Here is a 26,720-nt window from a genome sequence, read left to right as displayed (position 1 = left end):
TTCTACTGAGGTCAAGTCCAGTGACCTCTGATGTGATTTATTTTTCAATGTTGGGGCCAAGGATGCAGCTCAGTGGTAGAGTCCTGCCTTACATGTGTCAGACCTGGGTTTCAATCTCCGGTACTTAGATAAGGGGTAGGGGATTGTGTCAAAGTTGTATGAAACACACAGAACAGAAAGACTCTGGAAGGAACACAGTCAAGAACATTTGTACCGGGAAGGGAAATAGCCTTGAAATAAATTTACAGAGGCCAGATCAGGAAACCTATTTCCCCTTTCCTGCTGAGCCATTTCCGACATCTACATACATTAGACTGAGTTACTTCTCAGCACTCAGGGTTAAATTCTAGAGAATTTCATTTTCTGCTAAGTCTGTTCCATGGTTAATAACTTGCCTTCTGACTATTCTGGGTACAGTCCCCCAAACAGGTAGAATGCACCCATTGTTCTTAAATTCCATCAGAGATGGAGCCTGGCATTCGGTTCACCTCTGAGGAATGTTAATTGCTGATATCAGCATGACAGGTGCAATGAGCAGTAGAAAAATGATCAATGAACTCAACTCACAAACAGCAGCAGAACTCATCTAAGAGCATGAGAAAACTCGAAAGCTGTAACTTCAATTACTAAAAATCGGTCTGGAATCCAACAATTTGACCCTCAAAACAGATTTTTTAAAACAGGGCACAAAGTTCTAATTTCCGACAATGGTGCCCTGTCCACAGGATGAGGGGTGGGGCGGGAAGAACATGTATAATCATGTTTTCCACGTTACTATGGAATCGGTCATTCACTAACCCCAACTGCTGCTCGTGGCTGGCTGGCTTTTCCCTGTCCTCGCAGGAAAAGTTCCCCTGTTCCAGATCACTGCTGGTATGGAGTCCTATCTGTTTTAAATTTTGAATCCCTTCCTTTATCCTTGTCTTATGCTTTAAAACCTTATTTCTTTAGGATACTATCAACATTGATGCCAATTTCAATATTGTTGCACCTACCTTAATAATCTCTGCTTCTGGTTCTCTTGTGATTCCAACCCAGCCAACTTAGGAGTAATGATGTACTTGCCCATTACTTGAATACAGTGTGCAACACTGTTTATCTACTTAGAATATTTTTCACATATGCATTGTTTGCAAATTCAATGACCCATAAATACTACATAATTACTTCTTGCTAAACTATCAAATGGGCTCGAGCAATGGCACAGCAGGTAGGGCGTTTGCCTTGCACATGGCCAACCTGGGTTCAAGTCCTCTTTCCCTCTCAGAGAGCCCGGCAAGATACCAAGAGTATAGCACAGCAGAGCCTGGCAAGCTCCCCATGGCATATTCTCTCTCTCTCTCTCTCTCTTTCTCTCTCTCTCTCTCTCTCTCTCTCTCTCTCTCTCTCTCTCTCTCTCTCTCTCTCCCACCCCACCCTTTTGGGTCTTACTGGTTCAAATAAACCTTGAATTGTATTCATATACAATAGAGACTTTTATATCTAAATAAAAGTGCGATAAATCTGTACTTTTCTGAAAGGAGTAAGTTCAAATTTGTTTGAGGCTCTTGTTAATGACATATAGTTGATAAGAAAAGCTAATAGACATTTTAATTACCTATTTCAATAAAGACAACTACCACATAATTTAGTTAGTAAATATACAGGGAGAAAATGAGTTTCAGACCACATTGCAAAACTTCCTAAAGATGCCAGACTTGGATGGACAGACACAGGCACGCAGCAGGTGCAGTGGGTCGGACCCTTGGAGAGCTGGCCATAGGCAGTTCCTAAACTATCCTGGGGTTATATTAACCAGAGTCTTACTCTTTACTGCATAACAGAATTAGCTGTGAAGATTTTCCAAGCAAATGACCAGGCCTTCTCCTCCCTACAATAATAAGACTCCTTAGTTTAGAATTAAACAATCCCACAAATCTCCATAATCACACTAGGTTTCATCGTATGCATTTTTCTAAAGCTCCCTGAGGTAATTTGAATATTATTATATTCAAAAATAGAGCTTTTGCAAAAGTTACAAAGCTTACTAAATCTAGCTTTAAGATTCTCAGATGTTAGAGATGCTCTTCGCCTGAAGTATGAAGTACATGATGTGAAAAGTACAAGTCTCAAAATATGAATGACTGATCCACAGAGCAAAAACTGTCTTGGTTGTTACTGTGAATGTTAATGCCGGATCGTGGTTTCTATCTTATGGATTAACATGCTACACTTAAAAAATATATTTCATGCACATTTGATGCCTGTTTTATACCTAAATTCAAAGATAATTTAAACAAAAAGATTGGAGTTACCACCTTCAAAGATTGTTCCTCCCATTAAGACTAGTTCTAGCTGAACTCCAGGCCTTGCTTGATCCATACTGCTTGTAACCTGGTACAGCTCTCAACGAAAACTGACCTCATACATCTGGCAGAAGGCACGTGGACCTGGGGCTTACAAGGTAGTACAGGTATGAGACATGCCCCACAAGCCAGCTGTGTCGACAGCACCACATGGCCCCGAAGGATTGCCTGGTGTAGCTGTGGCGGTCTCCCAGCACTGTGGAGTCTGGACCCAGTAGCCTCTGACACCACAGGACCCGAGTGACACAGCATCCTCAGACCCAGCACTCATTAAACTGCCAGCACATTTGGCTGAGTGGCCTCCAGCACCCTAAGCACCTTTTAGGCGCACACCCCCGTCCACACCCCCACACAAACACACCACAAGAGATTTCGAACTGATGCAAGAGAACCAAAATCAGTCAACCCTGTTCAAATGCTAAAGACCTAGCACTTCAAACAATAAAAGAACAACAAACAAATGGTTTAATTTGACATTTACTTGAGGTAAGTAAGTGTGAGGGCAGATCCATTTTTATGACATGACAACTGCAAAACAGAAACTTTTATCTAATCAGGTCACCAACAGAGAATCACATATTCATTCAAAAGTACATTAAGTATGAAACATCTATCATGTATATACATCTTTATGTATGTAAATAGATAAATAGATAAATTTGACTTTTTGGCAGTGCACAGGGCTTATTACTGGCTCTGAGCTCAGGGATCACTCCTAGTGATGTTAGAGGGAACAGAGGGGAGCTGGGAATTGAACCTGGGTGAGTCGCTTGTTTGCCAGGCAAATGCCCTAATTGCTGTACTAGTGTTCCAGCCCCAATATTTATTTTTATCTTTTCGTTTCCACTCCTATGCTCTGCTGTCTTGTCATTTTAGAAGAGAAATTATAATATCCTTATAATTGTGACATTTTTATTAAGTAAAAATGTGGAAATTCCTACAGTTACAAAGGTACTATAAACATAGTATTTAATCATGGCTCTATACTACAGTATGTAAAGTGTCCAGAAAGGGGGAGGAGGAGAAGAAGAAGAAGAAGAAGAAGAAGAAGAAGAAGAAGAAGAAGAAGAAGAAGAAGAAGAAGAAGAAGAGGAGGAGGAGGAGGAGGAGGAGGAGGAGGAGGAGGAGGAGGAGGAGGAGGAGGAGGAGGAGGAGGAGAAGAAGAAGAAGAAGACGACAATGACATTTTAACTCAGACTTTAATGTGAATACTAGAAAAAAATTCACCTCGCTACAAACTGCAGAAGTATTGGAACATGTTCCATGATTCATGCAGATTCTTTACATCCTTGGAAATTAGTGTGAACAACATTGCAATCCAATTAATTTATGTCCAGATAAATCATTTCAAGTTAACAAGCAAAAAGTGCTTTGCTTTGGGGGGGATGGGGCGGGCGAGGTAACACTTAGCGATGCTCAGGGTTTACTCCTGGCTCCGCACTCACTTCTGGAGGTGCTGCTGGGACCATATGGGATGCTGGGGATCAAACCAGGCTTGGCTTCATGGAAGGCAAATGCACTGTCTGCTGGGCTAATGCTCCGGCCCCAGTACTTTACTTTTGAACCCACTTTTTCTACTTTTTCTTGTTAATTTTAACTAGAAGTTGTTCAACTAAGGCAATGATTCATTGTTGTTGTTAAAACTGGATTAAACATTTAAAAGCCATTTTTGCCCTCCACTCTTACACGGACAGTTCATGCAATGCCAATCGCTCATGGATTCTCCTCACTGCAAGTCCTGTTGAGCCACAACTTTGCTCAGCGCTTCTCGTTTCTTTTCCTGCAGACGTGAAGGGAATGAGTGCCATGAAATCTAACACCCTAAAGTTTACTTTCAGATCTTGCCCACAAACACCCATTCAGTCTGACAGATGATGGAAATGGGTGCCAGTGGGAAATAGGGAGATACGAAAGGGGGACTGAGGCAGGTAACATCCTCTTTGACCCCTCACCTGTGCCCACGCAGAAGAGGTTGAAAAAGAGTGGTTTGCACCCACAGGCATGTGGTCGAAGAGCAAAAGGAAGTCAAAAGGACAGAGAGCTTCCGGGATAGCTCTAGGCCTGGTGAGGAGACCGCAGAGTCCCAGCGAGCATCTAAGACAGACCAGGTCAGACGTGACCTTCAGGAGCCCAAAGCAGCAGAGACTAGAGTACACTAATGACAGAGTGTGCAGGAACTAGAGAGAAATCAGCATGAGGCTTGTGCGGCGGGGATCCAAGCTACCTTTCCAAAGCAGTGAAGTAAATGCTCTTATTCAAGAACCCACCTACTGGGGTTTACCCAGAGTGGAGGTGATATTCCCTCTCACATTCCAGAGCACTGCCATCCCCAAGCTCTCTTCACCTTCTCCCCACTCTTCCCACCCTCCCTACCTGCCTCAACCACACCGTCAAAATGGAAAACAAAAAGTTATTCTACCATGTCATGTGGAAAGAAGGCTTATTCACTGAAGTGTATTTAATTTCAAGTCTATTCTTTTTTTTTTCTTTTTGGGTCACACCCGGCGATGCACAGGGGTTACTCCTGGCTCATGTACTCAGGAACTACTCCTGGTGGTGCTCAGGGGACCATATGGATACTGGGAATTGAATCCAGGTCGGCTGCATGCAAGACAAATGCCCTACCCCCCTACCCGCTGTGCTATTCCTCCAGCTCCAGAATCTATACTGAGTCAAAAGAATTTTGTGTGTTTGCTACTACCACTAAATACCATAATTTTTAACTCCATGAAAAGTTAATATACACTTAGGCATATGTTAATATACATTATCATTTCCACTGAAATACCTCCAGTACAAAGATAAAAGTTGGGCTTCAACACTATTTACCTGCCTTAGAAATATTTTCCAAGGTGTGTCTAGCCTACTTATCCCAAGAGAAAAACGCTACCAGGACTGGAGCAATAGTAGTACAGCAGATAAGAGATTTGCCATGCACATGCTGATCCAGGTTCGATCCCTTGCGCCTCATATGGTCCCCTAAATCCTGTCAGGTGTGATTCCTGAGTCCTTAAAAAAAACTCAGTTTGGGAGAGAGTCAGGGGGTAGTAAAAATATCATAAGAAGAATGACCATAATAATCTCTCCAGATCCTTCCAGGTGAGGCCAAGGAAAGGGCCCCGTGGGCTCGGGGAATGCTTTCATGGTTTGCATGAGACAGCGCTGAGGTTAACCTCTCCCAGTACCATATGGTCTTCAGAGCAATACTGGATATGCCCCCTCTGCCCATCCCCAAAACAAGACCAGACTCCTTCAGAATTATTGCTCTGGGAAGCACAGTTATAACTGCATTCATTATGTTAATTTGAGGATCAGAGTGTACAAATAACCAGATTTAATTACCTAAGGAAAATAACCAAAAGGCTTTGTTTTAATAAAGAGAAGTAATTAGTTTTGAATTAATAAATAAATTTTGAACTAGTAAAACGAAAACCATTTGTCCAAGAATTTTCAGCCGCATATTAGCAAATGACTTTGCCTTATCCTGAAGGCCGAGTAGGGAGTGACCCTGCACTGGGACGCATCAAGAGGATCATTGAGATTTGATCCCTCCCCCTGAAGAAGACTCTCCTTCACTAAACACCTGGACAGTCTTCTTTTAAAAATAAAACGTTTCAAGTCCTCGGTGTGAAAACTAGAGTAAAACCTACAGAATAAATAAAGCCAGAGCTAAGACTACTAACTGTGGGACAAAAATGTGGTGTGGCCAGCAAGAAAGTAATGTAACAATGTTCGTTCCTTTGAAGTATCTGACATATGAGGATGTGTGATATCAAGAACTCCTAAGCCTGGAGCCTTCAAAATCCACACGTCAATCACTGCATAACAAGCAGGAACAGCAACGGGCCACTGAGGGCTAAACTATCTGGCTTAATTAATTAATGTGCATTTTAAACACAAGAACTGAAATGTAAAGATATCTAAAAATCCTCACCAGTAACTCTAATTCACACAGGCATTTCTTCAATGCCAGGTGAAACACTGAAGGGTGACTCAGTATCAACGTAATGGAGACTGGAGAGCTAACAAAGGTTTCTACTTACTGGACCCCTCTCAGTTGCTCAGAAACTGTTCTAAGTGGTTTCCACACAATATGGCATTTAATCCTTGGTGCAAGTCTTCCAGACTGAATGTTTTTCTAATTCTACAGATAAGGGAACTGAAGGGTAGAGAAATTAACGCTGTTTTATGATATGCAACTAGTATGCAGGAGATTTCTACACCAGGCAATCTCCAAAATCAGTAACAACTGATGAACACACTTACTGCCCCTTCATACTAAAAACAAGAAACGTTCAAGATTTAAAGAAGAGATGACCTGCAACGCAAATGTCAAGGCTAAAGAAGAAAAGGCATATCCCAAAGAATAGTATAAAACCTGTTTTGAGCATGGCAGTTCCCGTACAATGAAAGTTAGCCACTTACTACTCCACTTACTATTACAACAGGAAAGCGAGTGAAGCTTCAACAACAACAAAACTTACTTTAAGCTGATGGAAGAGAGAGTCCATTGTTTTAGTCATAATTCGATATCTGGACAGTACACACATCCTCATAAAGCTTCATCTGAAATGCTCAAGCTGTTGCCATCCCCATCAACCTCATGAGAGCTAAGTCTATTGTAAGTAGGCGAGGAAACGAACGTTGCTGAACCCGAACCCATTCCCAGTGATTGGAGAACCAAGTTACTGCCCATAAGTGATTGTGACAATTCTTTGGAACAAAATTAACGGGCAAAGCTGTTGCGTGTACCACTAGATGAAGAGGGTGACAATGGCCATCACAATTGATTATCTCAGGGTTATTGAATAGGTCTTAGTACCATCCCCAATTTTATTTTTTCTTATTTTTTTATTTTTTTATTTTTATTTTTATTAGTGAGACACCATGAGGTACAGCTGTAGACTTACAAATCTTTGTGCTTGGTTTTCAATTATACAATGATCAAATACCCAATTTTAACAGAGGAAACTGAGGCTAAGGTTAATTGCTAATAAATAGCCTTCAAATAACATTAAGAGTCTTGACTTTTAAAACAATCCTTAAAACCTCTACCAAACTGAATCACTACAAAAATGTAGTTGGAGGGACAGTGGTGGGTGGGGGGTCAGTGGCACAGAAATTAACAATAGTAGAATTTTTGTCTTGTGGTTTGAAATTCCATAATCAGAGCCAGAGCCATGCAGGTCATTTGCCTTGCATGTGGCCAACCCTGGTTCCATCCTCGGCATCCCATATGGTCCCAGGAGTTACCCCTCAGCATCAACAGGTGTAACCCACAGATTAAAATAAATATGAAAAATAAAATTCCATCATTATGGGGGGGGGCAGAGCGATAGCACAGCAGTAGGGTGTTTGCCTTGCACACAGCCAGCCCGGCCTAGCCGGGTTCGATTCCTCCGCCCCTCCCAGAGAGCCCGGCAAGCTACCGAGAGTATCTCGCCCGCACGGCAAAGCCTGGCAAGCTCCCCGTGACGTATTTTATTTTTTTTTAATTTTTATTAGTGAGACACCATGAGGTACAGCTGTAGACTTACAAATCTTTGTGCTTGGTTTTCAACTATACAATGATCAAATACCCAATTTTAACAGAGGAAACTGAGGCTAAGGTTAATTGCCAAACACAGTAACAAGTCTCATGAAAGAGACGTTACTGGGCCCGCTCGAGCAAATCGATGAACAACGGGAGGACAGTGCTACAGTGCAGTCCATCATTATGGGCATGCTGTTATTTAGAGACAGACATACTGGTACCGCCCCTAAAGAAGGACTTAATACCTCCTGGGAAACTACCCCGTGTGGCACCGAGAGAACCAAACTCTTGATACAAGTTAATCCCAGCATGACAAGAACCCCACACACCCTCACAGGCTTTCCTCCTCCCTCCATTTCCCAAAAGTGCAATTTCTGTTAATGGGCAATGGATACTTCAGCAGCCTTTCGAAAGACCACTTTGCTGATAAACATTCCGATACTCATCAGCAAGCTACTTAAAATGGGCCCCTCAGTTCAGAAGATAGGCTACTTTTAACTCATAGCTACCCACACACAGGTGTGAAAGAAAAGCCAATCATGACCCTCAAAATTAAGCACCCCACCATTTCACCGATCAAATGTGCACTAAAATGCTAAAAGTGACTTTTCATCCTTATTGTACCACTTACTCACACAGGGAAAAGACTGATTTGTCTTGATGCTAACGTGCTAGAGTCAGAAAACAAGCTGTAAATTGGTGGGATCACAATCTTCCTGGAAGTTGACTCTCATCATGACACATTATTGGAGAAACATGAACTCACTCTCCCAAATACAGCTATGGATCAATCACAAAGCAAAGTAGGACAGTGGATCTAGCCTAAGCAAAAAACTCGCTATTCTCAATCTACTCTTAAAGGCTTTTCCAGTGAGGGTTTACAGTAACACTTCAGGTGAAAGATCCCACACACTCACATCCCCAGGCAAAATAAATGAGCTTCCAAAGCAGTTTTTTTGTATAGAAAAAAAAGGGCTCTGGAAATTCTGATCTTGTCTTATAATTAAAAATATATATATATATTCTCTAATAATTAAATACTATCAAATATCAATTACATGAAGCCCAGAAACTGTACAGGCATTAGAGTACATTCCTTAAGTGTAGCCAACCCCAATTCAATGCCTGGCATCGTGTGGTATCCTGAGCATTACCAAGTGTGGTCTTGGAGACTCCCCCCCTGAGTTCTGCCAGTTGATTTGGGTAACCCCTGGAACTACTACTGGGCTAGAACAACAACAGATCCGTGACCCTTGCATTGAAGCTACAGCCGGACTGATCAAGAATCATCATGAGAGGTCCCCAGACCTACTGAGAGCCTTAATCAATGAAGAAATAAATTACACGTTCAAGTGATGAAAGTCTGCAAAGATTCAGAAGAACTTATAGTATTTATACTACAATAAACAAATTTCAGACCGCCACGATATTTTTGAGCAGGAAAGTTGTTTGCTTATTTAAGCCACAGCAAGGTCCAGTCAACCTTTATAGAAGACAAACTTCATTTGCAACAGGTCTTCTTCTTAGAGTGTAAGCCAGTAAAATGACTTTTTATTTACATGCAGAGCCTGCTTTAAAGAAGCAGACCACAGAGAAGCTTTACTGTTGAAATTACAGACCAGGTCAGCTTATAAACCCAAGCTATACCATGCATGTCAATTCTTAATAAACAAAGCAAATGATGAATAATCTCTAGGCTCCATCATAAAATTCTTAGAATGACGAGTCAGTGTTTGAATGTGTCAAACAAGTCCAATAAACACACTTAAACTATCCAACAAGGAAGGGAAAGAAAGGTAGCTTTAAGGTCCCTGTGGCAGTCTGGATGCTGACTCACAAGCAGAGCAGGGGCGGGTGACAAGTAGACTCAGAAAAGTGGACCAGCTGGCTCTCAGTAGTGTTGCTCAGAGCCCCAGCAGAGCATGGTGGGCATCAGGGAAGGTTCCCACAGCCAATGGAGCTGGGGGAAATTCCACACAAGAGCTGAAGGAGGCTTAGAACATGAAAAAGAGGAAAAATCTTTCACAATCTAGTAGCATCAAAGTGCCATTCATTTTAGCCTAGAGCTTCACCAGTTTTGCTCTTTCTAGACATTCTGCTTTCAGTGCAAGGTCTCAAGGCACTCCACTAACGTTAGCAGTAAATTGTCTTTGTATAATAGATCTGAATTTCCTTAGATCAAAGCACATATATATAAACAATTAAGTATCTTCAAATATTGTTCTTTATTAGAATAATGGTTCCTCTCCAACATTTTGCTTCTTATCTTCTACCACAACGACACCTATTTTCTTCAGATTCTCAATTTGTATGTCGCACTGCACTGTAGCACTGTCCTCCCGTTGTTCATTGATTTGCTCAAGCGGGACCAGTAACATCTCCATTGTGAGACTTGCTGTTACTGTGTTTGGCATATCGAATATATCACGGGTAGCTTGCCAGGCTTTGCCGTGCGGGTGAGATACTCTCAGTAGCTTGCTGGGCTCTCTGAGAGGGGCAGAGGAATCGAACCCGGCTCGGCCAGGCCGGGCACACGCAAGGCAAACACCCTACTGCTGTGCTATCACTCCAGCCCAATTTGTATGTAGTAATCTCAAGACACAAAAAATGCAGGCTTTAATGCAGAGCCACTCAGGGCTGACTGACAGGGGAACGGGAGTGGTGGTGAAAGGAACCAGGTGAGGGTCTTTGTGTTGGCGAGATGAAAGACCTGGAACTTTGGTTGTGGGCACTGTGACAATCTAGAGGTATAAAGCAAATCCCCTAAATTCCATATTACATATGAGAAACTAATCAACAGGTATCTATAGGATCAACAGAAAGTTATTTAGAAATAGACTTATCTGAAGGAAAATAGTTTAAATGATCAATAGGATTTGAAATTTGAAAGTTCTTCTTTAAGAGCTTTAAGACCCAGTCAAAACACTTGAGCAAGTATCTTTAAGCTCCCAGCGGAATAATAACAGTTTTTTAAATGTCATCATGCCTGTCCAGAGTCTTTCCAGGGCCCGGGGCCTAATTATACCAGGCTGTGTAGCTGAGGATAGGTGGCAGGTATAGTGTTTCCTGTCAAAACTGAGTTAAGTCTAATTTAAGGGCTCAGGGAAGTTGGCGCACATAAGCACACTGGGGATGTAGTTCTACCTCTACCTTTTCCTCCAGAAACAGACAACTGAAATGAACTGCAGTGGTCCAAGAGTCTGGATGAGAGAGACTAAGAGTCTTAAAGGAAGTGTACTATTTGTTTTGGCTGGATGACTTCACAAAGAGCAGAGAAATAGTCCAGATAAAAAGATGGCATGTGTGGACAGGAAGGAAGGCTGCCCTCCCTGGCAGGATCTCAGCCCAGAAAAGGAATGAAAATAACGGGAGATGCCCATAGCTGTCCACAGTAATTGCTGTGCAAAATACATATTGATTTCAAAGATCCTTTTTCCCCAGACAATTAGCATTCGGTACCATTTCCTAACTGGGAAAGGAAAGGAAACTGTCTAGGATCCACAGGTATGGTACTGCCTCCAAGTGAGAAGGAACTATGACCTTCTGCGACCCCTTCAGGACCTATGATTCATGTTTCATGGAAAATATTAAGAAATATTCCATTAGAAATGATTCTGCTTTCACAGCTTATTGTATGTTTCCTGTGTTTTTCCTTCCTTATCACCAAGGACATTCCATGAAAACAAAATTTTGTTTTTCCCCCCGAGTATTCTTTATATTGGATTCTTCGTCTTTATTGTGAATTTGTGACTTTTCAAGCTGTCTTTTCATGGCATCACAATGAGCTTCTGAATTTTTCTAGTGATGTCACAGATGCCCTGCAGAGAAAACTCTTAGGCTAACATTCAAATCCAAACAGAGGAGACTGATCTCATACACAAAATTTCAAAGTTTCCAGGAAGGCTGACAATCAACTGTAATCCTTACCCCTAATGTCTCTGCCCTATACTACCTTACCACCATCACCATCTTAACAACACACACACACACACACACACACACACACACACACACACACCAATCTCTAACTATCCAGGTAGACGAGATGAAATTATGAAACTGGTAATTCGAATCATGGCATAAGCAATAAATGAGGGTACAGAAACTTCCAAGAAGCCACTATCACCAACTGCTCCCCTCACACCCCCACTTTAAAAAAAATACATTCCCATCTGCTGGTTGGTGTTGAAAGAATGTAACTAGAGCTTCATTCTGGTCATTTTCATCTCTAGGGGAAAAAAACTCAGATAATTCTTTCTGAAGTTTCATCCCGATAGGACACAATTCCCGGTGGATTTTTTTAAAGGGGGTGGGGGTGGCACTGCATACTCGGGACTCCCATCCCTGGCTTTGTGCAAAGGGCAGGGGTCTCTCCCAGTGCCCATGGAGCATTACACTAGGCCACATCATGAACGAGCCCAAGGCCTCCTACACACCAAGGATGTCCTCAGTGTACTGAGCTATGTCTCTGCCCCTCTAGTAGCTTTCTCAAAGCAAGCAAGAGGCCAGGGATCTAGCTCGGCAGCCAGAAGCATTTCTTGCATGTTCAAGACCATGTTTGACCCAGGGCACCAATGGCTGCCCCCACCCCAGACACCACTGGCTATAGTTCCAGAAGCCACTCAGTGGCTGGTATGATGCTGGTGGCCTTCTGAGCACTGCAGGGCCTGAGCATAGAATCATAAGAGCCAGCTGGCTGAAAAACCATCTCAAGTGGCCTGCTGGGACCCCCGAACCCTGGCTGGGAGGCTCTGAAAAGGGGGAGGAGCAGGAATAACGGATAGACTGCCTTCTCCCGTCCATGCTCTCTTGCGTTGTATCCTTTTTTTCCTATCAGCAGGAACTGGAAGCCCAACCTAGAAGCCCAGCTCAACCCAGCTCTGGGTCCCATCCTAAGCTGAGGAGTGAAACATTCAGCAAGCTCTAGATTGTTATCTTTACTTTATCACACTGTCACACTTGGTTCTTTAAACACAGTACTTGTCTCCACCATCCTCTTTTGCTTTGCAAACTTCCTTTAGCTATTCCTAGCCATTTGGGCCTGGCATTTGCGTGCTCACCCCATGACCCCAGTACTTAGAACTCACTTCACTGCACTCCTTCACAGGCCCGAGGTATCTTATTCTCCGAGTTAATGATTTTTTAATATAAGCCTGAAGAGCAAGGCAATAAAGAGTCTATGCTCTGAAATCAAGACACAGAGACAAAAACTCAATTCTTCCTCTTTCTAGCTATGTGACTCTCTTTAGGCATGTAAAATCTACTTGGTTCAGCGTTCTCATATGTAACTCTCATACCCATTAAATGACAGAATAATGGTGTGTACATATATACCACTCCTTGCTCTTACATTCTATGTTGTTTTCATGTTGTATATTTTTCTCCTAAGGAGTGAAGTATTCACAAACACACTGAAATTCAGGTGGGAAAAGTTGAGTAACTGCCTATAAACCACTTGTTTTGAAGGGGTGCTCCCTCTCTTTCTATTACTGAGTCCCATACCCCCATGTTCCAAATAAACAGAACCCTCTGGTTATGAGGGTATTCAGAAGGGAATTTAAAAAAAGAAAAGTCACGGGGACCAGAACAATAGTACCGTGAGGGCACTTGCCTTGCATGTGGTCAACCCAATTTGATCTCTGGCATCCCATACAGTTCCCAGAGCACCAGTAGAAAAACTCCTGAGTGTAGTCAGAAGTTAGCCCTGGGCATCAAAGGTGTGGCCAAAAAACAATAAGAAAAGGAGAGCTGTAGCAGTTAAACACAGATGACTCCACTATTCAGCTTTAGTGAAAGGCATTTCTAAAATCATCAAAAGGGGTATTAATAGTGAACTGACCTCCAAGTATCATCATAATAAATACAAAGCCCCATTGTGAGCAGGTAACATATCCACAATATTCCCTGCAAAGAACACTAGTTTTTGATATGAATTCAAAAATAAATGGGGGGAGGTCTAGAGTGATAGCACAGTGGGTAGGGCGTTTGCCTTAGACATAGCCGACCCGGGTTCGATTCCCAGCATCCCATATGGTCCCTTGAGCACCGTCAGGAGTAATTCCTGTGTGCAGAGCCAGCAGTAACCCCTGTGCATCGCCAGGTGTGACCCAAAAAGAAAAAAAAAGTGGGGAATCTGGATGGGGACACACACACACATACACACACACACACACACACACACACACAAAGGGGGGAAGTGTGAGACAGGAGGAGGCCAGGAGATAGTTCAAAGGGATGGATTTTTGAGATTCTTCTGCATATACTCAGTTGTAGAAAACCATAGGACAGTCCACCGGCCAATTCATAAGAATCCAATGTTACCAGGACAGCAGACAACTGCTTTCTAGCTGAACTGGAAACATCAGCTTTATTCTATGTTGGCAAGTACTTTTTTTAAATACAGTATAGCTTTGAGGTTCTATTTGTTGATAAAATTGGTTTACCATAGTACTACAAACAGATAATTGATTCTATTTGAAAAATCCTTTTTTCCTCTTTGACCTAAAGTTTTTTCCTGTGTTTAAACAAAACCTAGGTTTAGTTCCTCAAGGATTGATTTGGAACACCACATATCATTCTCAAGGATACAATGAGTATAGCAATATGCAAGACATAATTTTTAAATAGTAATTTCTCAAAAATATAGTTCTTTTCCTTTTTATAGAAGTTAGACAACAAGAAGAGAACCCACAAAGCTACATGTGCCATTATGTAAGGCATTAGGGAAAAAAAAGTCCAGTTTCATCCATGCAACTCATTTTGAGGAACTAATAGTCCTTTTTATCTATGCATTAATATATGGTTAGTACACATCCAGAAACCAAAAATAAAATCTCTGAACAGAGTCCAGCCAAAAACAACCTCGTATTGAACTCAGCAACATGCCAAGTTATCATTTTTCCCATAATCACAATCACTGACACCAAAAGCCAACAGAAAATAACACCTTGCAAAACAACAAATTATGCAGATTAACTACAGACCTGGGCTGATCTATCCACAAGGAAATTACTCATAATACCTAAGTTTCTTTCCAAAGTGAGGACAACAGGTTTTCTGGCTGCCTTTACAAAGTAACAGAGATTGTGCGCAGGGCCTCACACATGCCAAACAGGAATTCTACCACTGAGTCACACCTGCAGATGAGGCGCTGGCATTACACAGACTTAACTTCAATGCCCCACAAACTATATTTTAAGAACTACACGAGTCTCACCAACACCTTGAACTTTTTTGGACAAGGTCCTGAACTCGGAGTCTGATGCAGTAATAGAGATCTTAGGAGGGGGTTTCTTCAAGTGGAAGGGCCATGAATTGTTAAGAAAAGTGGATTGTGGTGGCAGGTGCTTGGATGTTTCCTACGGATTCCAATCAGCTGATATTCACACCACTTCTTGCGTGGGTTGGATTTACTACTCCCTCTTGCCTTCCAGTTGCTCAGCAGATGGAAGCAGCTGCCATAAGGTGGCTGTTTATAGTGCCCCCGTGGAGAGGTCACTCAGCAAAGAAATGAGGGAAGGATTCTGCCAACAGCCCACAAAACACCTTACATCCTGCCAGAAACCACTTGAGCAAGCTTGGAAGCCAACTGCCCCCCAGACCTGCAGACAATGACAGCAGGTCCACACCTCATTTGAGTTTTTTGAGAGACCTAGAACTGCAGGGCATGTCTGAGCTGAGTTCAAATTCTTGACACACACAGTGAAGTAATAAATGCCGTCTTAAGCCACCAAATTCTGGATCAATTGACTGCTCATCGATAAAATTCATCCGTTCTTAACAGATACTCCACACAGATTTTACTGCTAAAAGCAATACTATCCATGTATTTGGATAACAACACAATACACGACTAGAATCTTTAATATGAAAAAGCAGCTGATGTTCTCAACTGGAGCTTCAGAATAAAAGTTTTAAAGCAAATTTTAAAAGTAAAATTCCTATATTTTTATTCAAAGCTGCCAAATTCCATAACATGTGAAGACAGCAAGTTTTTCCAAGCAAAATCAATACAATAAAAGTCAACACAAATTTAAGTTAGTCCTTTGTATCTTATAAATCTATTTCAGCATTAAGAAGTGTTTCTGTTTGAGAGAAAAATAAACAAAATATCCCAAATATTTTAATTATAAAAAGAAATCTCATAAGGAGACAGAGAAACTTTACATCATTAAGATTTAGAAAATCTTCCTTACCTTGAATGCACTGAAGTGTTCCATCCTCTGCTCTTATTGTAAAAGTCTCACCTGGATTAACTTGAACAAGAATAACCTGTCAAAATAACACAATAATTTCAATTAATACTAAGACATCTGGAGTTTCCCTTCAACAGTTTTATTACTTAAATTCATGTACTAGAGCTGGAACTATAGCATAGTGGGTAGGGCGTTTGCCTTGCATGCGGCCGACCCAAGTTTGATTCCTCCACCCCTCTTGGAGAGACTGGCAAACTAATGAGTGTATTCCGCCCTCATGGCAAAGCCTCGCAAGCTACCCTTGAAGTACTCGATATGCCAAAAACAGTAACAAAAAGTCTCACAATGGAGACGTTACTAGTCCCCACTCAAGCAAATGGATGAACAACAGGACAGTGCTACAGTGCTGCTAGACCAGAATCAGAAGTATATAGCACAGAATCTTGTAGAAATACAAAACTTAGAATTTGTCTTAGACACAGTTCAAATCTGAGAAAAGTATATACACTAGAATTTAGCTGGCGGAATTCTATTACAATGACAGATGACTAGATTTCAAAGTCAATTTTGGTACTTTTCATTTCATAAAATTCCTCTTTGATTTGACTCATTTGGAAAGAGTAGTTGGGAATTTAAAAAAAAAAGAAACAATTTTTATCAAGGAAAATTACACAAAGAATGAGACTGAGACTCAACACTGTTGCGTACTGTTCCCAAGTATCTAATGTTGACCTGCACTATATGACTCCACTGTACAACAACATAAAGCAATTTGTAAGAATGCTCAGGAAAAAAAAAAAGCATATCTGAAAATACTAGTGAACAGTATTTTAAAAATTTTAAAAAAGGCCCCATAAAATATTCAAATATGCAAATTACATAAATGTCAGTATTCTGGGAAAATGAACATAATATTTAATATTTAGAAGTCAATGTCTTAAAAAGGAAAAAACCCACATCTGGCTTGACATTGTCAAAAAAGGTTCTTTCAAGACTCTCAAATTTTACTTCTAGTTTCATTCTTTCCAATGGGGGTGGTGCAGGAGAGGAGAATCATTAAGTTGTACCTAAATACAATTTATAATAATGAGAGAATAGAATCCAAGCTTAGAAATTGCAGTTGCAGGGTTAACACTATTTAGACAATGTATTTCTAGATACTGGATGGATGCCAATATATTCGATGCTCCAGAAGATTCTGCTTTGAATCAGCAAGCATTACAGAGAACATCCTGAAATGCTTTTCCAGCAATGCTTACCAAGGATCTTACTACTCCTTTTCCCATGAGCTTATGCCTTTTTATCCTTCTCAGCTTAAAATGGGGTACTGAACAGCCAAACAGTAGCTCCCAACACAAATTTTCAAGAGGGGAGTTTATACCTTTTACATCTTCCTAGAATTTACCATTGCAATTATTAATTAGGCAACTATTTCAGTGTCTATCTTTTCTTTAATCTTTTCTCTGTACAAGTAAGATGTAGTATGTAATAAGTACTCAAAACTATTACCTGGCATAGAGTACATGCTCAGTACCTAATTCTATGAAACGAATAAAAGCTATAAAGCATAAGAAAAAATACTGCAAGTAGTTATTTTATCTTAGGAATTAAACCTTCATAAAACGCAATTTAATTTTTACACTTGTGCTGTCAAAGCAAGCACTAAAATGCAATGCAAAAATCAAACCTTTCTTAACTCTACGTACCATAATTTATCTGTTTTGTAAAACTACTGAGCTCACAGCCATTCATCCTTAAATTCCAAACCCTCAATATCCATGTATTTTGCTGCTTTAAATAAGGAGACACTGCTAGGATATTAAATTGTTTTAATCAGGAAATACATTAACTGAAGAAAACAGAATCATTTAGAGGAAAAAAATCTACGCTTCCTCTGTTACTTCTCATTATCTTGAATTATAGCATTTATTTCAAGGCAATTTGTTTTCCTGCACAGTTAGCTGTGCCAATAATCTTAAAGTTTTCAGTATTCAAATATCCTCACCAGGGACAGGTATGGAACATTATCCGACTGACACCCAATCATGAACAACTTTGTAACTATGTGTCTCACTGTGAGTCATGTCACTGTTCACTGCCCTCCCATTGTTCATCGATTTGCTCGAGCGGGCCCAGAAACGGCTCCATTTTTTTGAGACTTGTTGTTACTGTGTTTGGCATATCGAATACCTCACGGGTAGCTTGCCAGGTTTTGCTGTGCAGGTGAGATACTCTTGGTAGCTTGCCGGGCTCTCCGAGAGGGGCGGAGGAATCGAACTTGGGTCGGCCGGGCTGACTGCGCACAAGGCAAATGCCCTACTGCTGTGCTATCACTCCATAAAAAAAAATTTTTTTAATTATATGGAAAAAAAAGCTTTTCATTCTCACCAATGTAAACACATTGTGCCATTATAAGAACTCACACAATCCCTTTGGATTTAACGGTGATTTCCATTTTCTTTATTGCAACTGAGCATTTAATGTAATTCCTCAGATAAATGTAGTTTCCATTTAATTTCTCATAAATATAGTACATCTACGTGATCATGGTGTTTCCCCTGCCAAGCAAGTATACAGCACAGCGGTAGGGCATTGAACAACGGGAGGACAGTGACAGTGATAGTACGTCTAGACTAAAACAGTATAAACCCACCAATAAAGAGAATTATCCATGTCTTTTTTAAAACTCCTTAGAGCAGGCCTGAGAGACAGGGCAGTGGACAGCCCAGGTTCTATTCACGGTTCTCCATGATATGATCCCGCAAGCCCGACGTGATCCTTTAGCACAGAGCCAGAAGCAAGCCCTGAACATCTCTGGGTATGGGACAAAAACAAACAAAAAAGTATCTACAGACAGACTGTCCATCACCGTAATAAAGCTGAAAATCAGTTACTTTGTGTTTAAGCCTCTAAAGATAAATCTGTACTATATGCCTGTATCTCGCCCACATGGCAGAGCCTGGCAAGCTCCCCGTGGTGTATTCGATATGCCAAACACAGTAACAACAACGTCTCCAGTGGAGATGTTACTGGGCCCGCTCGAGCAAATCGATGAACAACGAGAGGACAGTGATATGCCTGTTGAATTAGAGGGAGGAGGAGAAATCCATGGACACCAGGACCATTCCCTCTGGCTGTCTCTACTAATTCCAAACGGACATTTCTACCACACTCCAAAATCTAACACCGTCTCGAATGCTAATTTTAAAAGGACAGCTCACCAGTTTTATGGCAAAGTCCCAAGCAAGGAAAAGAATTTTCTGGACCCTAAAGAAAGCCTCAACAAGTTAGGGCATGTGCTCTGTAAGCAGGTGGTCCGGGCCCAATTGCCAGCACTGCGGTGGGCCTGAGTCCCACAGCACTGAGGCAGGCACAGGCCCTGAACACTATGGAGAATGTGGGTCACCCCCACATAGCCCCCAAAAGGAATTTCTGACTAAGGTGTGTTACCAATTCTGTCACAATATTTATCCGATGGCCTCAAAAGTGGCTCTGCGACCATTTCTCAGTGATGACTGACACCAGCACAATTCAAAGAGCGGCCTGGAGGCAGCCATTCTCCAAAATCCATTTGCTCACAGGGCTAGCTCCTGACCCCCAACCTGCTCCCTCGGGAAGAGACACAACAGGGAAAGGGCTTTCAGGCATCCTACTCAAATCTCTCTCTCCTATTAGTTCCTACAATCTTCCCTGCAGCTGTGTAGCTATGGCAACCAGATTATAATCTACAGTTACCTCAGAAACCAGGCAAATCTCCTGTCACAGTTATCAATTTTTCTTAATAACAGCAAAGGTCATTATTTGGGCAAACCATATTAAATTTGACAAATATTTTTAAAGCAGGCATCTTATATCCTGAGCAAGACTGACCACCATCAATTTTCACGGTCCATAAAGGAAAGGTAAGAATTCAGTTCTGACACACACAGGCCGATCAAGTGTCCCTGACAAGACGGCAATGAGCTGGCAGTGGCCCTGACGGTGTCGCCTGAGGAGTGAGTCACACCGGGGCAGCCTCTTGGCACTAAACCTTCTGGATCATGTAAGTCAATCTCTCAGAATCGCTGTCTCTGTCTTTTTCTAGCCACAGAACAGATTTCGTTTTTACGAGCTCTCTCCCATACAAACCTTCATTTTTGGTCTACTCTGTAAGCACTTCCTGTTTCTCCGAAGCCAGCACTAAACTGATTCATGAAGCATCCTGGATCTTGTCAGAGAACAGGGAGTAGAGGACAGACATAGATCTCCTGTTTCCCCCAGAGAGGTTAAAAGAGATGTCAGCTCAGTCAGAAAGGCATCCTTCAGGCCACCATTGCTCCGTCAGATCGGCCAGGGGTATGTGAGCCAAGCAGGCCTAAGTCGCCAGAGGACAGGCGTCAAGACTTAATGAAAAATAAGTGACTGTTCTTTCAGAGCCTCAAGAAACTATAAAACAAGGTTGTGAACTAATTTAATTGAGAAAAGGGCTAAACGCAGCAACCTAAGGAAAGATTTACACAAGAAGCCCACTGAAACAGGTGGAAGAGCCTTTTCTTTAAGGCGATACATCTTCTGGGGAAAGGGGGTCGCTTGACCCTGGGCCTTCTGCATGCATGCTCTACTCTTGCACACAGAGGCATCTGCATTGATGTCTGTTTCCTAATCATTCCAGGGAAAGGAAAGCTACCTTTGCAGTTTAAATGCGGGGTGGCTGATTAGTCAGAACATCGGCGATGTCTAAAACTGCTCCAGAGGCAAATTCTTAACTTATGATTCAATTTGAAATGTACCAGCCCCCTCAACTAAAGAATCAACTACCCAGTTCGTGACCATCACAGGAGCTTCCGCTGGGAGAACGTGAATGACAGACCAAAAGAAAATATCCCATTTGCAACATTCTTCAGAAGTTAAATCCAATACCCAAACAATCAAGATAAAAAACGAATCTGGCAGACGAGATCCTGTTTCCCTCTTGGCCATTTCTCCACTTGCTCGCCGTATCTGCAAGGCTTCCCTTACAAGCCTGCTGTTTCACAGATAAATGAACACTTAACTTGCCCTCTGCATTAACGATCATCCAGCCCATACCCTCCCAGGGGAAATGATTGAGGTAACACTTGAACAAGCCTCCTGACCAAAGGCCTGCTCTTTTCTTCCACCATTCTGCAGGAGAATGGGGTGTTAGAATCTTTGTAGGGATCATTCAATTAATAAAGAAAGCAAGAACATACTTAACCGGGTCAAAGGCCTGTTCTCAAAACAGAGGACAAGTTCTCATCCATGAAATCTACTCACTCCAACATAGTAGTTTTGGCTAGACAAGAGTTACTTTCAGAGGGTTTTTCTCAAGCCCTGCTCATTCCTCTAGAATCCAAAGATGGGATGCACAAACTACTCAGTCACTGCAAAGACAGACATCACTTCACATGACCTAATAATGTAGCACTGTAGCAATGTCCTCCTACTGTTCATCGATTTGCTCGAGCAGGTACCAGTAACGTCTCCATACTGTTTTTGGCATATCGAATACGTCACGAGTAGCTAGCCAGGCTTTGCCCGGGGGCAGAATACTCTTGGTAGCTTGCCATGCTCTCCGAGAGGGGCGGAAGAATCGAACCTGGGTTGGCCACATGCAAGGCAAACACCCTACCCACTAGGCTATTGCTCCAGCCCAATAATAGCCAGAAAAAAAAAAAGAGCCCTGGCAAGATTTTGTTTTAATCACCCATGCTTCCCCAAACAACATGTCATTACCAAAAAAGACTAGAATGGGTTAACCTGTAACTGAGAAAAGAGAAATTAGATGATTCAAGAACAGTCATCAGGGGCTGGAGAGATAGCACAGCAGATAGGGCATTTGGCTTTCATGCGGCCAACCCGGGTTCGATTCCCAGCATCCCATATGGTCCCCTGAGCACCGCTAGGAGTAACTCCTGAGTGCAAAGCCAGGAGTAATCCCTGGACATCACCAGGTGTGACCCAAAAAGCAAAAAAGAAAAAAAAAGAAAAAAAGAACAGTCATCAATACACTGAATCCATAAGAGTACCTGCCAAAATTACACGGAGTATTTTAATTGCATTCCATGAAATAAGTATCCGTAGAGGAGTTACTACTCTCTCTAAGTCAAATTCAGCAGCAATCAATGAGAACCCAGGACGGGTCGGGCATTCCTCCCTGCACTAAGAATACCGAGCACTAGATAACAAAAGACTCTGCCCACCACAGGCTGACAAATAAGGAACTTGCGGAATGAAAAGGTGGTGGGAGGAATTTAAGCAAAAATAAAACATTTTCAGATAGTGGTAAGGGCTCCGAAGAAAATATAATGACAGCTTGTATGCAGCTGTACATTTCTACCCCTTCTAATTGTATACTGCCTTGAATAGAGATACGATTACAGAAAGGGCTGCTGCTTCGCTAAGAATAAAAATATAGCATTAACTTAAATGGGGAAAATGCAAAATGTAACATAGATGGCCCACACCAAGTTAAAAGCCTCTTTTAAGACAGCCACAAATGCCCAAATCTAAAGTTTCAACTATAGGTCTTTCAAGATAAAAACCAAGAATAGAAAAGACCAAAATTCCGTGTAACTTAAGTGCCGTTTTTCTCCAGCCATATGTAACAGCTCCAAAATATCTTTTTTTCTATTTTATTAAATACATTTCTGGCAGAGTGAAGGACCAAATATTAGGTTCACCAAGAACAAATTATAGTTTCCCTTATGGCTGATGGCTAATCCTGGTTATTCATCATCAAAATGTCCATCAACTTAGGCACAAGCCCTTTCTTCATTCCATCCATTCAACCTGTGTCCCCCAGACAAAGATGTGGGCACACTGATGGGACATCTGTAACTCCCACCACTTTCCACCCAATTCAGGCTATCCCGACTCTGCTCTGCACGTGAACTATAGCAAGTCTCCTTCCCCCACAAATCTCTCACATTTATGTCTGATTTTGACTGGCTAAAAGGGAGCAATATGCTATGTCTTCCTTGAAGTCACACATTCCTGATAGATTGTGAATTTAATCTAAACAAACACCACACTGGGAATCTCAAGGTCAGTGTGAATTGCCTCTGTTTCCAATATTCGACTGTTTTTCAAACCCAACTCAGTGTTTGTCACGTCATTCATCTCCACTGTTCTTCCACCGCATAAGGCAAGATCAAGAAATAACAAGGGGAGCCAAGAGAGAGAACAGAAGTTGGGGAGCCTGCCCCAGGTTCCATCCCATACCCGAACCCCTGCACCTACAACTGGCCCCCACAGCCACCACCAGGGGTCACTACTGAGCACAGAACAGGGACCACAGTTTCTGAGCATCACAAATAGCCTTCCTCCAAAAAAGGAAGTAACACAGAATACTCCTATCTTTACAACAGAAAAAGTAATACCCAGTATTTTGCCATTATGTATCCACAAGCAAATTTTTAGACACTCTACATACACTCTTCTCAAAGTCCCTACTATTATTTGAGATTCAATATCTCATAAGAGCAGAAAGGAAAAATACATTGTACCAGGACAGTGTATTTCGCAGGAGTGAGAGGCAGAGTCTCCTCTCTGCTGCGGGAGAGGACAGTCGCATTCACTCAGTCCTTGACGGCACTGCTAGATTCAACTCACTAAGCCCATCTGCAATTATTGAAACCTTATTCAACAAACATTTGGTAAGTGGCTACTGGGTGCCAGGCACTTTATTAAGCACGGGTGACTCTAACAGAAGATGAAATCCTACCCTTCTGCGTGTTGGAAATACAAAAGTAAAAGTTATAATTAACTGTAATCAAATATGACTCTGCTATAAATGCTGTGGAAACTGAAGAAAGTACAACAAAATCAGGAAATGTTATAGCTGCGAGTGACATTTAAAGGGTAAGAAGAGAGCGGGAGCGATAATACAGCGAATACAGAGTGCCTTGTACTTGGTTAACCCACCCAGGTTTAATCCCTGTATGCCACGCCCGCCACCCCCCAAACCAGCCAGGAGTGATCCCTGAGTTGTTCCCCCCAAAAATCATAAAAGTAAACAGGAAAAAGAAACTTCGGGAAGGCCTGAAAAGTCTGAAAACAGAACTACAGTGTAGCTAATGGCATACAAGCATGTAAGAGAGGGTCAAACTAAGACTACAGGTCAAGCTACAGAAAAGATTTTGTTTGCCGCATTGACAAGTCTGCACTTTATCCTCAGAGCAGCGTTATTTCCCAGTAGGTCACGGTCCTCCGTTGTTCATCGATTTGCTCAAGCAGGCCCAGTAACGTCTCCATCGTGAGACCTGTTGTTACTGTGTTTGGCATATCGAATACATCATGGGGAGCTTGCCAGGCTCTGCCGTGCGGGCAAGATACTCTCGGTAGCTTGCCGGGCTCTCCGAGAGGGGTGGAGGAATCGAACTCGGCTCGGCCGGGTTGGCTGCACGCAAGGCAAACACTCTACTGCTGTGCTATTGCTCCAGCCCTTCCCAGTAGGAGATGGACATTATTAGATAACAGTGATGGTAATGACAAAGACAGACAAACTGACCAGGAAAGGTGCTCCTCAAACACCCATCTGTGTCTGTAATCCAGGGATTAGGCTGTTCTAATGAAGAGCAAACAAGAATAACTGATGCCTTATCCTTTAAATAGGGTTCTCATGGTCGCTAGGATAGCAGCTGGAAAGTTCTGCCCTACCTCTGAATCAATATTGGCGTTTCTAAGATTACTGAAGTGAAATCAAGTGTGGCTCTCTCAGGCAGAACTCCATAATTTTCCACTGCTTCCCGTTAATATCCTCAATTCTATTTTGGAGATATTATATTCCACCTTGCTCTGCCTCCGCCACTTCTCTTTCCCCCACTGTGATCTCTGACAAGCCTCTCCCTCTGCCCCCGACTCTTTCCTCCTCTTCCTCCCGCTCTGTCCCCTCTTCCTCCTCTTGGACACCTCGCCTTCTCTGTTTCCTTTAGTTCCTTGGCCACTGCTAACTCCAGAATCATTCAATAACTGACCAAGCATATCTTTCCTTTCTTTCTAGCCAACTCTTTGAAAAGTCAGAGTTGATGTGTTTGATCACTTAGTACATTTTCTATTGGTAATACTGATAACAGGAAAGGAATATTGTGGGCTACTGAATGATTCAAAATGAGACAAATCAAAAAAAAATCATCACTTAATTCAAAGGGTTCAAAAATTAATCATAACCCCCCACACACACACAGACACACACACATCTACTTTTTGACTTCTAAATAATTCTATTTCAAACTAGATATTCATTGTTTTTTGTTAACCTGATGTTAGGGCTATTTCTATCAAATGGTATGTGCATGAAACAATTTTAAAAATAAGTTAAGGACTCAGAAATGTAAGGAAAACAGTATCTCCAATAGATCAATTTTTAATTAAAATAACTCAAGTCCTTTTAAAATTTCAAAATATGACATTTACAATAGCACATACTTCTTCCACACATTTAAATTTCTTTTTCATACATATTTATGCATATTTATAGGCATAATTAATCAGGGTGTTTAGGCCTGAGTTACTTCGTAACCCACATTAGCACTCTAGCACTGACTTCCCATTGTTCATTGATTTGCTCAAGCAGGCACCAGTAACGTCTCCATTGTGAGACTGGTTACTGTTTTTGGCATATCAAATACACCACACAAAGCTTGCCAGGCTCTGTCCTCTGGGCGGGATACTCTCTGTAGTTGCCAGGCTCTCCGAGGACAGAGGAATTGAACCTGGGTTGGTCTCGTGCAAGGGAAACAGCCCTACCCGCTGTGCTATTGCTTCAGCCCACAGTTTGTAACTAATCCACATTACAGTATACAAAATATGAATATTACATCACTTTCTGCTAATCTCATTTTACTTTCAATTATTTTTTTAAATATTTTAAAAATCAATTAGGAAAGCCACACGGCAAACTGTGAACAAATCAGACAAATCAATTTTGCCCTGTTCTGCCAGTCAAGACAGCTTAATATTTCTACATCTGAAAAAGGAGAAAATACCTACCTCTTAGGTATGTTCGAAGGAACAGAGCAAACAATGTAGTCGGGATACAAGACCTTACACATAGTGCTCAATTGATGCTACTAATACTTCTTTGTCTTCATATTTCTAACAGTGCCAAGTCTCAGTTAAGGTAAAAAAAAAAGTGGCTTCCAAGGAGTTCTAAAGAAAAAAACCTTCACTAAGCTGCCACATTTCATGTTCTCAATAAAATCTAAAACCAGCCAATTCTCACCTCTGACCAAATGTTCTGCTTAGAAAACACATGGGCTCTCCTTAAAGGTTCAGCTCCCAAACTCACTCCCATCCCAGGTTCCGCTCAGCTTCCATGTATCCCAGCAACAATAGTGACTTTGGAATTCATTCACCAAGTTCTGAAACTAAAACCTTTTACATCCACAAAATGGTTCTAATTACTTAGAAGCACTTCCAGTTACAACTATCATAATGAAAGTCAGCAAAAGAAGTAATAAAGTAATACCACACACAGTATATGAAAATTTCCTATGCTGTGCTCAGAACTCCAAGAGAGGACCCTTTTCTGACCCAGAAGCTGCCTTCCCAAAATTCCCATGATGAATCAAACTAGGCCAGATTTCTAAAAAAGCATCAGTTGTGCCTTCTTAAACACAGAAGCATTGAGTTGTCTAGAGATTATCT

General features: G+C 41.7%; 1 protein-coding gene across 4 annotated transcripts in view; it reads right to left on the bottom strand.

The window, feature by feature from the left end:
• The window catches only part of FNDC3B (fibronectin type III domain containing 3B), a 377,218-nt gene that overhangs the window by 250,257 nt on the left and 100,241 nt on the right, over positions 1-26,720 (bottom strand). For all 4 annotated transcript variants that reach the window (XM_056110627.1, XM_056110630.1, XM_056110628.1 and 1 more), the window contains exon 3: positions 16,074-16,149. In XM_056110627.1, coding sequence (XP_055966602.1) covers positions 16,074-16,149 — 76 coding nt within the window. The remainder of the gene's footprint in view (positions 1-16,073; positions 16,150-26,720) is intronic.

This window comes from Sorex fumeus, unplaced genomic scaffold (assembly GCF_029834395.1).
Source record: "Sorex fumeus unplaced genomic scaffold, SorFum_2.1 ptg000010l, whole genome shotgun sequence".
NCBI lineage: Eukaryota > Metazoa > Chordata > Mammalia > Eulipotyphla > Soricidae > Sorex > Sorex fumeus.
Note: the sequence above shows the minus strand (reverse complement) of the source record. Positions and strands in the feature narration are given on the sequence as shown.